The sequence below is a fragment of the Planococcus citri genome, chromosome 3 (genome assembly GCF_950023065.1).
Source record: "Planococcus citri chromosome 3, ihPlaCitr1.1, whole genome shotgun sequence".
Classification (NCBI taxonomy): domain Eukaryota; kingdom Metazoa; phylum Arthropoda; class Insecta; order Hemiptera; family Pseudococcidae; genus Planococcus; species Planococcus citri.
The window spans coordinates 48361735-48378274 of record NC_088679.1 but is presented as its reverse complement, the minus strand read 5'-3'; the positions used below and the strand labels follow the sequence as shown (position 1 = coordinate 48378274).

The 16540-nt window shown below is 33.5% G+C and overlaps 2 protein-coding genes across 2 annotated transcripts; one reads left to right on the top strand and one right to left on the bottom strand.

Moving 5' to 3' along the window:
* Positions 1-8801: 8801 nt before the first annotated feature.
* Dsor1 (mitogen-activated protein kinase kinase 1) lies at positions 8802-12846 on the bottom strand. Its single transcript, XM_065358798.1, has 10 exons — positions 12618-12846; positions 12254-12384; positions 11166-11388; positions 10985-11097; positions 10803-10914; positions 10554-10730; positions 10291-10447; positions 10044-10213; positions 9802-9973; positions 8802-9725 (listed from the first exon to the last, which is right to left on the bottom strand). Exons 2-9 carry the CDS (start codon positions 12361-12363, stop codon positions 9854-9856), a joined length of 1182 nt encoding a protein of 393 aa, XP_065214870.1. The 5' UTR covers positions 12364-12384; positions 12618-12846; the 3' UTR covers positions 8802-9725; positions 9802-9853.
* A 659-nt stretch (positions 12847-13505) lies between these two features.
* Polr3C (RNA polymerase III subunit C) lies at positions 13506-16075 on the top strand. Its single transcript, XM_065358797.1, has 9 exons — positions 13506-13843; positions 13937-14058; positions 14128-14252; positions 14339-14594; positions 14660-14871; positions 14942-15092; positions 15185-15383; positions 15482-15652; positions 15744-16075. Exons 1-9 carry the CDS (start codon positions 13700-13702, stop codon positions 15915-15917), a joined length of 1554 nt encoding a protein of 517 aa, XP_065214869.1. The 5' UTR covers positions 13506-13699; the 3' UTR covers positions 15918-16075.
* The last annotated feature ends 465 nt before the right edge of the window (positions 16076-16540 follow it).

The following is a 16540-nucleotide window of genomic DNA, read 5'->3' as shown; positions in this document are numbered from 1 at the left end:
GCAATTATTATGTAGTAAGTTGGAAAACATTGCAAGAAAGTTAGAAAAAATAACACTTTCAGTGGGAGCTCTGTGATGTATGGTTGATAATGTTTACTTTTTGGTCCAGTTCAATCTACAAGAATGATGAAAATATTGCAAAGAGGATTCAAAATGATATAAAACCAAAGGAAATTGTGGGAAAACTGTTTAAAAAATTGCGAAAATAGATAAAAACCAAATTCTACAATCTTTAGCCATCTCTCTATAATAAAGTTTTTTTTTGTATTTGCATACCTACCTACTTCAAATTAAGTAATAAAAGAAGCTCGTGAATTAATTTTTTTTTAAGTCGATGAAAATTTACCTCATTTAAATAATTGTATGCTATAGGTAATTAGTTTGGTACTTGAGAGGGAAGGTGGCTTTATTATAGATACTCAAGGAACCTAATTACTTTCCCACTTGAAAAGAATAACATAAAAATAGGAATAGGTAGGTAGAACTACCTGCATCGACTTATTCTCTGAAATGCTAGGTATTAAAATTTTTTCCAAGAAAAATCGAAATTTTCGATTTGATTTCAATCTAAAAGAAAATTCAGACGTATGTACTTGATTTCCAATCCTTTGTTCAACCTTTTTGAAGGTCAAACGGATAAGTGGAGTCACGCTAAAATCTGTATCTAATGTTTTTATGCAACAGTAACCACGTGTAGACGGAAACAGAAAATTCGCAATTTGAACAAACACTTATATAGAATAAGTATTACTTATAACATGTTTTTAAACTATATATTATTATAGTGTTATTTGTTTACGTAAAGTAAATAAAATTACCTACTATAATAGCAATCAGACAAGGTTATTATATCATTACATGCTCGATTATCTTCTTTTCTGAAGCTTCGAAGAATGCGTTTGCTGTAATGTCATTTGCATTGCATCTCTAGGATAATATTTCAACAAAAACAGTTCAATTAATGCTGGTTGACTTCGTGATCTCACTTGTGGCAAATTTTTGAAATACATTTTTCTATGTATTGAAAACCTATCGGCAAAAAATATCTTTCAATGGGTAACCAGTTAATTAAACTTGGAGGTCAACTTTTCATACCATGTGATTGATTTATTGGAGCACAGACCTATCTAAGCTGCTTGTAAAATGCTGATTTTTATGATTAATAATAATATGGCAAACATTACTCATTTACCAGGTAAGTAAAAGTGTTTCGTAAATCTACCTCGAATTGTAAAACATAAAGGTGATAAAATTTAGATGAAATATGATGAGAACGTATAGCGTAGATAGAAGGAAATACTCACTAATATGGTTGATAAGTAGGTACATAAAGGTATCTGAATGAATGAAATTTAATCACGAGTATAAGGAAGAATGAAGTTGATAAATTTATCAGATTCCTTCTATAATTTTTTTTCTCCCAAAATTTGCTCTTTTTGGCGCTAAAGAAATACATAACAACTAGAAACCCATGTATATACCTTAACTGCTTGCCTATGTTGATGGAAATCTAATTTAATTTTGATAAAACATAATCCCTCGGTAATGCCATAGATTTTATTCCATATACCTAGATCGTCATTCAACAATGGCGAATGACGTTCAAATTATAATTTTCAATCTCGATAGAAACTTTTCAAATTCAACCTCGGAAGCAATTAATTTGATAATTCAAAATGTCTTATTCGAGAATGCTGAAATTGTCACCATTAAGTTGGTTGATATTTTGCGACAAAGAATAATACGACCAATGTTCGAGAACATGTACTCTAATTCGTTTAATAACATAGAAAGCTGTTCATATTAACATTCATCAAGCAAACTTGTCAAGTACTTTTCCTATTTTATTAATATTTTCTTCCAACATGACACGAAAGAAACCAGCAGCATCTGAATTTTTAATAAATGAAAAGGTTTATCGCGTGTACTTTTGTTTTGTCGCACATCCTAGTACAGTGAACAATGATGAACAATTTTTAAAATTATCAGAGATAAGATAATAAATTAAAATGACCTTCTTAAATGGTACAAATTTTTTCAAAAGTTTTATAACCGTTAATTGCGGTGCAAATTTTTAAAATGGATGACGCACAAGTACCGCATGTATCTATGTATCTTACCTATAATAGGTACGTACCTAGGATGCTTACTAATCTACATAATTTGTAGTTTGTTGATGAACGTTAATCGAAATGAAGAGAAATTTTTGGAAGTATCTAATGGATGACTCCTATTAAAGTAGGTACATTCAATTAGCGCGTTAAGATTTGGGAATCTTGAACTTAGGTAGGTACTCATATAAGTAATAAAATGAGTCACACAGTTATTTTCAATCCAAAAAACTATTTTGAGGATCCTATGTTAGCATAAGGCTTACATAGTAACTCGCATTCAAGTGTGGCAAACACGTGACCCAATGGCCAATTTTAGAATTCCAACAATTATTAGGTATACCTACTGACAATTTTTTAAAAAATCAAAAATTAAATAAATTTTTTTAGCTTCTTCGCAATTTTGAAAAACGAAAAAGCTGCAGATTCCAGTAAAAAAACTTGAAGCGATAATATTTCAGATAAGAACACCCAGGAGAAAAAGATTGAATCTCATTGATGGAGTGATTAGTTCAGGAAAATTAGATATGATATCAAAAATCAGAATGAATTTGATCAGACCGGCCAGAGGCGTAGCCAGGGGGGTTGGGGGGGGGTCGAGACCCCTCCTCATTGGCGCAGGGTCACTGCTAAAATTTGACGATTAAAAACTCTTGAAATGTCGAATGAAATTACGAAATTGACTTCTTGCAAAAAATCATAATTTACTAGGTACATGGATCATAATTATTAAGTTTCAAAAACTTCGGCCCTTGCTTTGCTCAAGCCGGTTGGTTTTTCTTTTTCAAAATCAAACTTTCTAAAAAAAAATGTGCATGTAAATCCAAAAATAAACTGCTCACATTTAAAAAAAAATGTTTTTCACTTCTCAAAACACGTGTTTTGAGAAGTGAATATTTCGAGAGCTTTTGCCCTCACTTTGTTTGGGCCTTTTTACTTTTCTTTTCCAGACCGGAAATTTCTAAAAAAAAAATCGTTCAAAATCTGAAATTCTGAGGCATAAATAATGAATCTCCTCCTATAAAAAAACATTGTTCTTTTACATATCAAAATCATATGTTTTTTCTCTCCTCATGAAACAAAATCGAACCTTTCTCCAACAACCAACCCCCCCCCCCCTCCAGATATGCTCTGGCTACGCCACTGACCGGCACTCATCTGATCAAATAAAAACATTTCTACCTCGAGGAAAGTGATCAGATCTGATTAAAGCTGATTAGATCTAGGTTATACAACCTGTTTATACGTGATTTAAACATGTTTGATCAGATCAGATCAGATGTCGATATTTTCTGGATTCAATTCAGTCAGACTAGGTAAGGTCGCAATTGTACCTCCAAGATTTCAGACATTTGGTGTAGGTAATGAAAAACATTGCATAAATTGCATTGGTTGTTGAGTATAAGTAGGTACATATATCACAAATCCTGTGTTCAATGATACCTACACAATAACCATTACCATCCTTGGCTTTCTCCATCTAGATTAACCGGATTTATTGGTTGATCTATTTCTGCCTATTTGATTTCGGTTTACCTCGATCTGTCCTTATAAAGGTCGAAGGTCAATCCCTGCGTTGATAAATTAATTTGATTTGGCAGTGCAATCCGAATAAATGTTTAGTGCTTTCATAAAATTACCCATCAATGAAATCTCAAAAAACGTAAGTAGATACATACAATGCAGATAAAGGTATACTGATGTCAGGCAAGGTACACCATACACATGTATTTTTAAATACCTGCTTGTACTTAGGTACTACCTCTTTGTAAGTACCTACCTATCATTGCAGAATCTCTATTCATAGACTGTAGCTATTTTTGAAATTACATGATAGGTACATGACAAATTTAAGTACTTAATTAGCTTTTAAAAACAAAGTTGGCATGTGATATCTAGAATACATTTACATATTTACTTTGCAATGATAACAAAGTGACAGAATTATTAACAGTAAAAATAATTATAAGCGCTTAATTACCTAAACTCGAATAAGATAGGATTGTATTTTATTCGTGTGTAGTTTTACCGCTTTAATGACTATTTATATCATTTTTAGATATCAGGCCAACTATACAAAAGAATCCTCGGTAATATTACAATGAACTTCTGAATATAAGAAATTACCTATACAGGATGTTCCATTCCATTCGGTATATCGCATTAAACCACGAATTTATGTAAATTAGTTTACTGACCCTAGAAATTGAAGGAGCAAAAGTTATAGGAAATTTTTTGTTCATCAGCTTTTTACGTCAAACGCGATTTTATGACGTTTTCTGATAAAAATGAATTTCCAAAAAGTCATAAGAGGCTCCCAAAACGACTTGAAACCAGCTCTAGTAGACTCACTCTCAGCATGCTAAAATTGGAAAGCAGCGTGAATTTCGGTACCTATTAAAATTTCATTCGGTGAAATTTTGTGGAAATTTCAAGTCATAAATCTGCTAGAGGCTCCAGAACTGCTTAAACGGTTCGACGAAACCACGCTTTCAATCGATTTGTTAAGATGAAAGTAGGGTAGGTTGGTACACATATCCCAAATTTCAGTTTTTTCTGAGTGAATTTAGTGAAATTTTGATTTGTTTCTCATTTTTGGCCCAAATTTGATTTTCAAAAATTCACCAAAGATCTAAAAATGTACCTATCTACTTCAGCAACTGAAATTTTTGCTAGTGATATATTTTTGCATGCTCTTCTGATCTCGAACGTGGTCAGTATTATTAAGTGAGGAGGGGGGATGGAAGAAAAAATTATGTTGTGGCCCGTAGCCCTTCTCTGGCCACAGGCCTGATTCTATCTTATTCCAATATTAATTACCTATGTCAGATATTTACAAACTCGAAAAAAGTATAATAAATTTTCAATGTTTGAAGTACCTACTTGTACCAGGCTTAAATCTGATTTTACAATAAAATATTCTGTCTGACTATTGAGAACTTGAAAAAGTTGCCATAAATTCTTAACATTAACTTACGTATCTGCTGAAAAAAATGACGACATTTTAATATGTCAGACTTTTAAAAACTATTTCGACTCGCATTGAAGTGAACGCGTTTCGTGTAGATATTAAAGTACGTAGGTAATAGGTATGTCTGATTTTTAGGAACTCAAAAATTAAATCAACAACTTGCTACGATTATAGAGGTACCTACGAGTAATTTTCAAAAATGATTTTCTGATATTTCGTCAAACTTTTCTTTTCATAGGTAGGTACTTAATCATTAGGTACCTAGTTACCTTAAACAAAAAACATATCAATCATCTAAAAAACTTTCCTTGGAAAGGAGAATTTTCTTCCAGATTTGCAAGGAAAATGATTGGATTCAATTTGGTCTGGTCACGAATTAAATTAATGCATTTGGATAAGATCGGACACATGGTTTGGATCAAACGAGTCTACATAGGTCTGATTGCAGACCTAATTAAACAGGCTTAAACAGGTCTGAGAGCTCAGATCTGATCACTTTCTTCTGCGTAGATACAATTTGATTTGTTCAGTTGCTATACAATCAGATCTGATCAGATATATAAGTAGTCGTTTTCTTGACCTTACCATCACGTAACTACATACATAATATGTATTTAAAAATAATTAAAGCTGGGGGTTCATGCGATCTGATTCATGACGTTTGTCACCCATAAATACGTTGTCTATCTTGAAGGAGAGTTTATTAATTCAAAATTTGCAAAAGAAACTCAATATGTTCGCTAGGTACCTACCTACCTATATCTGCACTAAAAAAATTGCAAGAAATATACCTACGCTTACACTCTGAATTCATTCAATAAAAATGCAACTACGTTCGAAGGAAGTCACTGTACCATCATTCTCATCAACTTTAGCCTATGCGTTAACAAGATCATTCTATTTCAATTATAAATATATCACATGTTGTGATAAAATCAACATTACAAGTGACGCATTATGGTATTATTTATACCTAATTTACAATTTACTTTTCACGACGTTATGTACAATGATATACCTAACTACAATTACCTACTCACGGTTCGCTTAAATTATACGATAACGTTTACGAAAAGCCGAGAAGAGGGAACAGATTTATTTACCTACTTAAGTATGTACATACGTACGAAAATTTTGAGAATAGGCAAATAAAAAAATTTATTTAAAAAAAATTCATTTCAATATGCTAATGTTGCAGACAAATAAGTACACTGTAGATACAATTATTACTTAATACCTACACACAGGAGAATTTATTGGATTATGTTCATCAAAATTGTAGTAGGTCTAGGTATCCACAATGTTGTCTCTTAGTATTCGAAATTGGCTCATTTCACGCCCACTACTTAATAAGTTGAAATTCCTCTGTAATTTGGACTTTTGATTACAACATAAAGTTAGTATTTTTTAGCAGTCTAAATGTGTGGGGCCTCGCGAAAATAAGAAAGAAGCCACGAATAACCCTGTAGCGGTTTTTAATTATACAGCACAATGGTTCGCAGAATATAATCATCCAACTGCTCGTAATATGGGTGAAAAAAAATGAAAATTTGCATAGATGAGGGCTAACAACTGATATAATCGCTTTTAGGTACTTACATATCAATCTGAAATATTCTGTGGTATCTTATTTTCTTCTGCTAGAACATATTCATTTAGTCAAATTTTTCAACAGTACATACAATAGAGCTGTAGAAAAATAACACGAATCATACAGGAAGGAATTAATCATTTAAAACAAAGTAAGTATGTACTGTAAGCACTTCCTTGTAAATAAGTACAAGTATTCTCAAGCACTTCCAAGTAAATTGAAAAAATTTCATTGGCGCGTGGAATACGAGTACCTAAGAACACAGAGTCATTTCAACAGATTATTGTGTTTTTTTTCTTGTTATTGTATTGAACTGAAGCCCAGAGTTCTTAGAGCGTTTGCTTACTACCCACCTCTATTACATTCACTAGATTAGATAGGTAGTTAGGTACTACTTAGTACTTAAGAAGACACGTACTACCATATTCAAAGTACAAGGGTACTGTCATGTCATTCCTATTAAACTTTACTTTCATAGGCACCCGGGGATTTCCTTTCAGTAGAAATCAACGCAGATGAAAGTCAGGTGAAGTTAGGTACAGGTACTCGGGTAGGTAATCCAAATTTTCAGTTGCATTTTGATACAACTATTTCAATAAAATATTTGATATTAAAATCGTACCTAGTTTATTCTTCTTGTATCAGATAAATTACTTGAACAAGTATAGATACCTACTTTCCAAATTGGATGGTAGATCTTGATATTTTAACTAATCGCAATTTCGTATTGCGGTAAAAAGAAACCGTTTGTTTTCTATTGAGTTTACTCACAAAGTAGGTAGGTAGTTCAAATTTGAATTTGACATAAGTATTAGGTATTTCATTTCACTGTACAACGTAATAAGAAACTAAACAATCGACCATACACACTTACACAGTTCATTTTATACATGATATTCAGTTTGCACAATCTGACACGTACTTTTCTTACCATTGTTACGAAAAATTTTCCACGTCATCAATAAAATGTAGTAACAAGCTTATTAATCGTATACTAAAGCTATGGATTCTTCGAAAATTTCGTTTATTTCGAGGAAAAAAACGAGCACAGCAATTCATTCAATCAAACACGGATATGCTCTCTCAGCATTTAAAGAAAAACTAGGATTCTTTGTACAATATCAGTTTCAACGCTATTCTTAAGACAGTTTCTAATAGTAGGTACATATACAACATAACCCCTCTTGAAAAAGATGACGTTGGTTTCAGAAATTCCCCCACAGCCTAGACTACCTGTTTCCTTAACTTTCAATCAGCCTGAGTACTTCGCATCATCAAATCTTACACTACGGTTGACCCAAATATAGACTGCATAAACAGGAAAAACGATTAATAGAAGACGGAGGCAGTTTTTTATTAACAAATTAGTAAAATCTAAAACCTGAACGTTCTCATTAGTTTGGTCATTGAATGATCATAGTGTGTAGTAAGTTGGACTTCCTGCGAATGCTCAAAATATTAATTGGTTAAAATGGCTGATGGAGGTCAACCCACCTAACACCATAGCGTTGCGTTTAATATAAAATATCTCAAAATTAACAATTTCCTTTGCAGTACAATCGAATAAGTTCTAGTATCAATGTCAATGAAATTTTCTTCCTTTTACCGAGCACTTGGATACTCAAACACCTTAAAATTGTACTTTCGTTTTCTTAAAATCATACCATCACGTCGTATTCGTCGTTTTCTACGTTTACGTACAACGACTCGCGCCAAATTCCAATGTTTGGAAGTTTTTCGATGCAAAAAAAAAAATCATCATTTGATGAAATACATAAGTAAATAAAAATTAACATTCGCAAATCAAGACTCAAGAGGTATTTTCGGGTTAATGTTGGTACATCGTGCGCCTGTAATTAGATATGTTGTTAATTACGCTGACCTTACTCGAATAAAGCTTATGAATTATTAATACGAATGAGATTTTTTTCTGAATAGTTATCAAAAACTACAAAACAAACACTTTTTTCCTGTTTCTCATCACTTTGGTAATAATAAATTCATTACGTTTTTTTAAAATTTTAATATGTTACCAAAAACCCATCTTCCACGAATACCGACTTCCTATACCTACTCGATATTGGTATCACTCATCAGTACAATTTTCCAAATAATATCATCTTTACGGTTCATTTAAATGCGTGTATTTTTAATTGTAATTCCATATATGTAATTAAAATGTCGTCAGATAAGAAGAAACGAATAATAAATAGGTATAAAATATAGGAAAATAGAATAGATAAAAACCGAAACAAATAAAATGTAAAACTTCAATCACATATCACTGTAATATCAGTCTGAATAATACTAAAAGAATACGTCGAACTAAAAACACACAAACACATACATGGAAGAAAAACACAGAATGATAAAGACAGAGAAAAAATATATACGGGTTTTTAAGCTAATTTCAGACTGCTGTGCGATAATCAAAACTGTGCATTCGAGTGATTTTGTTCCAACAAAATTAGTACCTAATAAGTTGTAGTTTTTAATAAATAATAATTTATAATTAAGTCTAGCTTTTTCTTACACTTATCTTACAGCGTTTAGATAGCGTTAAATGCTCATTTTACATAACATCGATATTCAACTAAAACATTTAAAATTTCAATAAAAACTAGAAACAAAAATACGTTAACACTTAGATTTTAAAAATGCGTACAAAAAGCTGCTCTTGAATTTCATTTCGGTGAAAAATGCTTTTTTTGGAAAATATTTCAAATTAAATTCAACAAAGCAAAACAAAACTGCATTCGAGGCAGTGAACAAATAAAATAGATTCCAAAAATCGTATCGAAATTGTGCACAGCTAAACGGGTGAGTAGAAAATTCAATTCTCTCAGACATTCAGAATAATATTCGTAATTTACTATGTACACATTTTCTACACAACTGACTGGGTAACTATTATGTAACATCCCAAACACAAAAACATTCAAATAAAATAATACAATGAAAACCCGAAATATAATATAGAATTAGGTTGAAATTCGCGGCTCTTAATTACTCTTGCGAAAAATTGGTACATAAGATAACTAGCAGTTTTCATCTAAAATTTAAAATCAGCGATTATTAATCGAAAGAAGAACACGCATCGTTGGTGGAAAGAAATTAGTATTACTTACGATGAAATCGCGTAGAACCAGAAATCCTCTGAATGAGGACTAGAGAACATACTCATGAAGCTTGATTTGGAATCGTACGTGTCGGAGTGGTCGGAGTCAAACCCATGGTTCGGCAAACCCAACCAGCGATATCAGCAGGACATGATTCTGCTCGACGAATCCATTCGTGGTTCTAGAGAAAAAGCAAAACACGAATTATACTTCAGACATTGGATATTTCAGCTGTGGTTGAAATTGCATACCATCAACGTTTTAAGATCCGCTCTTTCTTGGGGATTTTTCTTCAAACACGCATCGACGAAACTTTCGAATTCTTTGGAGAAAACGTTCGGTGGAAGCTTCGGTGGAGGTTCATTTACTATGTAATCAAGAAGTTCAAATATCGCCATAGCTCTTGGACCGTTGCTGTTATCTGAAAATAAAATCATACAATTTTCAATAAACGTCACTCATATTCTGAACAGGAAAGAAATCAGAAACATCAACTACTTTGTTCTGGTGCTTCAGTAGGATTAAAGATTTGCGCGAGGGTGTGTTCATCTGGCGGTGGAATTGGATACATTCCAACCGCCATTTCGACTAAACTTAATCCAAGCGACCAGATGTCGCTCTGGACCGAATAGTGCGTCCCTTGAAGTCGTTCGGGCTGAAATGATTACACCAGTCGTAAAAAAATAAGCTGTGTTGTCACTTGGAAAACGACACATACGTAAGTGTATACAAGTTGTAGATCACGTAAAAAGAATTCTTACCGACATATATGATCGAGTTCCAACAAACGAGTTTGCCATCGAGTCTATCAACTGGCCGGAAACACCAAAATCACATATTTTGATTTCACCACCGCTATTAACTAGAATATTCGACGGTTTAACGTCGCGATGGATAATGGCGTGCTTTTCTCGAAGGTAAGTCAACCCTTTCAAAACCTATAATGACAAAAGAACGAGTCACGTAAACAATGGTCATAAAATACAGTATAAAATCGGAGATTTTCTTACCGCTGACGTTACCGTTCCAAGCATAGGTTCCGGTATTCGTCCAGCTTTTTTCAAAATTAAATCCAGAGACCCCGCATCCATATACTCCATGCATATGGAGATTTCACCATCGCTGTAAAAATTGAGACACAAATTAGGATACTTCCTTTACAAATACGCAAAATAAAAATCGATATTCTTACCTGTAAAAGGCGCCGTAAAATCCGACGATGTGGGCAAAATTACACTCATGTAGAACTTTCAATTCGCGGATGATCTGCTTTTTGATGGCAGGCTTGACCTCAAGATGGATTAACTGAAATAAGATGCGCAGTTAAAGAACAGAACTCATGCGAACAGTACACTAAAAAGTAAAGCACTCACCTTTCGTGCCATAATTAACCCGGTCGATTTGTGGCGCACCTTCATTACAACTCCACCGTTTCCGGCGCCCAGCTCTCCAAGCTTTTCAAAATCGTCGTCGCCGAGCTCTCCTCCGATCTTCTCTTTTTGGCACAAAAAAAATTCCATCCGTTTACGTTGCGTGTCATCCATACCGAGTTCTTCAAGGCGCTCTTGAAGAGCTTCGATACTCAATTTTCCTTTCCTAAAATTAGATATTAGGTACAGATTACCTAAATAATTATCGAGATAAACAAAGAACCAATCGATAAATCGAACGGTAACTTCTGTGGCCTCTTAGCTATCAAGTCTAATCAAACTCCTCCCGCATAACATTCAAGTTTTCTACCCGAACAGGTAGAAAATTTTGTATTATTTGATCTGCCTGTTTCATCTGTGTGTAAGTGTAATACGTATACCTAAATGAATAGAATCGTTCAAAAACGTATACCCGTAACGATGAGGTAGACAAACAAGATATCAAACAGTCAATTATTATATTATATGTATTATCACCAAATTTCTCAAAATCTTTGGGAAATGTTTTCTAGACGAACGACGCAATATTTTACTTCCGACAGTGATATTGAACTTGTCTAGCGTTGCTTCAAATTAAGAACTGGAATTCTTATTTAAAATAGATTAATTGCACTGAGAGATCTTCAACATCATTTCCAAAATCATAAACGATGTGGAAATCTTAAAAACTCTAAGACGCTTAAAAAGTGATCGGTAGGCAGAGCGTTCTATATGAAACAAAAGTTGAGTGTCTCGAAAGTGTAACTTGGACCATTGCCATTGCCATTTATACTGATTCCTAGTTTTTTAGGCATCAGCAAAATGAGCTTCTACGAAGTACATTATCACACCGCAATAAACTCATGAAGTACGATATTTTATCATCTGATTTTACTATTTGCGTTGATTCAACTCTCATGGAATAAACGTTCAATAGAAGAGAAATGAAAATTTCGTCGTCAAAATTAAGAGCAGGTCAATATAACATAACATACGATTACTCGTATTCAAGAAAAATCACACATAGAAATACAACAGAAAATAGAACCTACTCAGATATTGCAGATTCACTATGAGCCGATAATGGCGCTGAAGGAGTCGATGGCGGCGCATCAATTGAACCCGGAGGCAGGATTAAATTCAGCTTATTTTTTGGAGTCATCGCAACAAAAACTTCTTCTCCCTGTAACATACAAATATGGAAAATTAATCGCACAGGTTTGAGAAAGATTTCGGTTTCAGGAACTTCTCAAAGGCATGGCACTCGAATGAAATCAGAGAAATAACCAAGAGGAAGATTACTAGATTAGTATGAGGAAGTCGATGAAACACATTTGAGAAGTAGCATAATTGTGATTCTGAAATGATTAGAAGGATTTCTTAAACTGATTCAAATTGAAATATGTATGTAAATACCTGCAAAAGTTGAGATGAGTAAATGTATGTTCAAACGATATCGCTGCTTGGAGTTTTCAAATTTCCATTTCTGATATGTATTTGAACTAGATCTACTTCAACTTTAGATAAAATGAAAAACAATTACAGCTTTTTTTTTACAGAAAAAGGTGTAATCTGGACAATCTGGCTGAATCGCTGAAATGGAATCAGAAATCAAGAAAGGTGTTTTGTTTACTGCGTCGACCGTATATAATGGACGAATAATTCAACGGTGAAAAAATGACAAAATGTGAAGCCTAGATTTTGGATGCAGAATCCTGGAAACCTTCTGCTCATGCGTCAAACATGACGCTTACGGTGCTGGTGGAGAGAGAGACGGTTTACTGGTTGAACAATGAACATGGGTGGGTTGAACTAGTGAACCGTCTCTCTCTCCACCAACGCCGTAAGCATCATGTTTGGCGCATGTGCAGAACGTTTCCAGGATTCTGCATCCAAAATGTGGCCGTCATTTCCTGCGATTTGAATTATTCGTCCATTATATACGGTCGACGGTTTACTGTTGAATTGAACAGCGGATGAGCGGAACCCAATGTCATTTGTCCTGCATTTAATTTAGCCCGGTTAGAAAATTTAATAATTCATTGATCGATTATTAAATTAAATTAATTTAATTTTGATTTGATTTTGAATAAGGAGGATACAAGTTAAATTAAATTAAAATGCATTCAAATTTCAATTCAAATCCTCAAAAAAAGAACGATTCAAGAATATTTTTGAAAAAAGCGAAAAACGAGTTCATTTTATTAAACAGCGATCGCGATCCTACAAACAAGATGAAGAAGGTTTAAATTTTAAATACAAACCCGGTCTCCGTCCTCACACCTCAGTACCTCAGCTTCGCTTATCACTCGTTCCGTTATCACCTCGCGGCTCGCTGGAAGACGCAACATCTCGCACTTATTGCTTTTTGCTGTTTTAGTGTTTTCTGCGATACTTCTCTACTTTTTTACTGATTTTAGTTTTCACCAACAATTTGAGCAACGTAGAAAGCCGGATCTTCATCACCTTTACTGTAGCAATTTATTATGAATTGAAGCATGGCTTTTCAAGAGTGTAAACTTACTACGCTACTGTTGAACGAATACTTTGGACCAGTCATTGCGTTGGTTGCAGATGAATTAAAATGGGGTCGAAAACCTCTGAAGCTATTATCGCTGTCTGTGAAGTTACCGCTGTCCACGGTGAGCGAATTCATCTCCTTAATTAAGTATTACTTACTGACAGAATCTCCTGTAAAGCTGATGTAACGTGTTTTTTATTCTTGTTGGGTATAGGTGAAGCAAGCCTTGGGCATTATGATCCATTTCAATTTTGTTGATTATAAATTATCCGAAACAAATGTTTGCGAGTACTATTTACTGCCAGAAAACGTTTTATTGATTCTCAGATATCCGAAGTAATTTTCTTTTGTGATCTCATTCGTCGCCGATTATCTCATTTTTTTATCGATTCGATTTCATTTCAGATTCATTTTATTAACCAGAAAAAGATTTGGAAAAGAAGGAGAAGCGTTGATAGAAGAATTATTACGTTCTGGTAAAATGACTTCAACGAATCTCATATTGAAAGTTACTTGTACGCTAGCCCAAGGTAAATAAATCCGCTCTAATGGCTCTAGGGTTATCGTTTTTTGTTTATTTTTTGTTTATGATTTTATGATATGGTTTTTATTTTAGGAAATACTAAAATGTCATTCAGCCTTCGCAGTATTAGAACTAGTACTTGTGAACTGATCGAGAACGGTTTCATCGTACCTGTTGAGAAAGTTACGAGAGATGTTGTTCCTATTAAAATTAAATTATCTGAACACGAAAGAGTCCTTCCAGTTGAGCTAGATAAATTAACAGCCTTATACCATGGTACAGATACAGAAATGCCTTTAAATGAATTTTATTGGAGAGTGAATTTTGATAGATTTCTCATCGAATTTAGGTATCTATCATGAGTTTTATTTCAAATAACTTTCGCAACACAAATTTAAAATCATTCATTTTTAGGGATGAACTCATCGTTAATGCTATGAGTCGAAGATTTGACGTGCATGCTGGAGTTGTCATTCGTCATGTTTTAAAATTAGCTTATCAAAAGTCCAGTACTTGGTGGGATAATTCTGATGCAATATCGATGATGCAAATTAAAGAATCAATTGGCAATAATACTAATGAAGCTTACGCTTTGAAATATATGGATCAGTATATCACAGTTATGAGTACGTAAATTGAACGTTGTTTTTATTGTTAACTGTCTATTCGTAGTCTCATTATTACATTGCTGCGCAGAGGAAGACTGTAGCGGAATTGTTGGACAACCGATAGATTATACCGGCGGAGTTGTCATTTGTATTAAAGAAGCCATTGCAAATCTGACGAGTCTATACATCAGTCAAATTATTGATCAAAAATTCGGTTTCAAAGCTGCTCGTGTATTTAGGTTTGTAACACTGTAACATACATGGTCGAATTTCACTGATTGAAAAATAATGCTTCCATGATTAATTTCGGGTTCATTTTTCACTTACACAGATTAATTCAAGATAAAAAACATTGCGAATTAGAACAAATTCAACAGATGGCCATGTTACCTGATAAAGAAGCAAAAAGCATAGTTTACAAGTTATTAGAAGAAAATTTTATTCAAATAGAAGAATTGAAAAAACCGTCCACCACATCATCTAGTGGACAAAATAAACCATTTTTTCTATTTTGTGTTGATCTCAATGTGGTGAGCTCAAATCATTTAGCTTATTTTTATCGTTTTTCATATTACGTATTTCTTTCACGTAAACTCATGTAAGTAATACCTTGTGTAACGTATTTCAGATAGTGAAAATGGTACTGAGCATGTGTTATAAAACCATTCAGAACGTTATTCTAAGAAGAAAAGAAGAAGAAAATAAACAAGTACATATAATCGAAAAAAAGAAACAATCAGATTTATACGTCGAAGCGTTAAAAGAACAAAACGCCAGTGAAGAACAGATCGAAGAAATGGTAAAACTTGATTCAAAATCACATTTATCGTGTACTTCACTTCACCACTTCGAATTGACCTTTCAGTAAAATTTCTTTTGTTTATTTTCAGGTAAATCAAATTTTAACGCCTCCGGAAAAAGTGATCTTGGACAATTTACAAAAAGTCACGAAAAAATTAAAGTTAGCCGAACTGCAAACTGACGAAACTATTTTCATTTTTCAAATGTATGTACGTTTTAATAAGGGCCACGCTCCTGAATCAAAACTCAAGAAAAGAAGCTGAAATTTGAAATATTTTTAAATAAGCGATTTAAAACGGGCCTATTCGTGTCATACTCGTGCTTTTTCTATCTTCGTAATAAACTGAGTTCCATTGTTATTTGTACTTTCAAGTATGTCGTTATATTTTTTTATAAAAATTACACATTTTTCCTACCTGAAGCGCACTTTCTTGTGTTTTTCCCCATGCGAAGCAAAACTTACCGTTACCACTTTAATTTCTTTCCGACATTCTCAACTCGACCCGTGTCACTGCAGCTTACAGCTTTTTCAAATTTTCATACCTTGATGCTCGCAGTCGCATATGCTCAAATCTGTACTCATGAAATCGAGAGATTGATGGGAGGTTCTTGTTTTTCGTAACCTTAAGTTTACTATACAATTTTATCAACTTTCTTCAAAAAGAGACATTGTGTTTCTTCAAAATAGCAACCCGAAAACGCGGAGAAAAACTCAGTTCAACTCGTGGAGTCGAGTAAAAAACCTTTATGATGAATTGATGACATTGATGTCGGTGGGCGGTGGGTCTTGCAATCTCCAATCATTACTTAGTACTTTTTAGTTTTTTTACAAGTGCCCGGGAGTTGGAACTTTGAAGAACAACTATGTACAAAGTAGAAAACGAAA

Bases quoted from the DNA above. Each gene is read 5' to 3' on its own strand.
- Dsor1 (XM_065358798.1), bottom strand. From the start codon at position 12,363: ATGACTCCAAAAAATAAGCTGAATTTAATCCTGCCTCCGGGTTCAATT. The intron at 10,915-10,984 runs GTAAGAATATCG...CAATTTTTACAG, and splicing joins TTTTACGGCGCCTTTTACAG to CGATGGTGAAATCTCCATAT. The intron at 10,214-10,290 runs GTAGTTGATGTT...TTTTATTTTCAG, and splicing joins TACTGAAGCACCAGAACAAA to ATAACAGCAACGGTCCAAGA.
- Polr3C (XM_065358797.1), top strand. From the start codon at position 13,700: ATGGCTTTTCAAGAGTGTAAACTTACTACGCTACTGTTGAACGAATAC. The intron at 13,844-13,936 runs GTGAGCGAATTC...TGTTGGGTATAG, and splicing joins TGAAGTTACCGCTGTCCACG to GTGAAGCAAGCCTTGGGCAT. The intron at 15,653-15,743 runs GTAAAACTTGAT...GTTTATTTTCAG, and splicing joins AAGAACAGATCGAAGAAATG to GTAAATCAAATTTTAACGCC.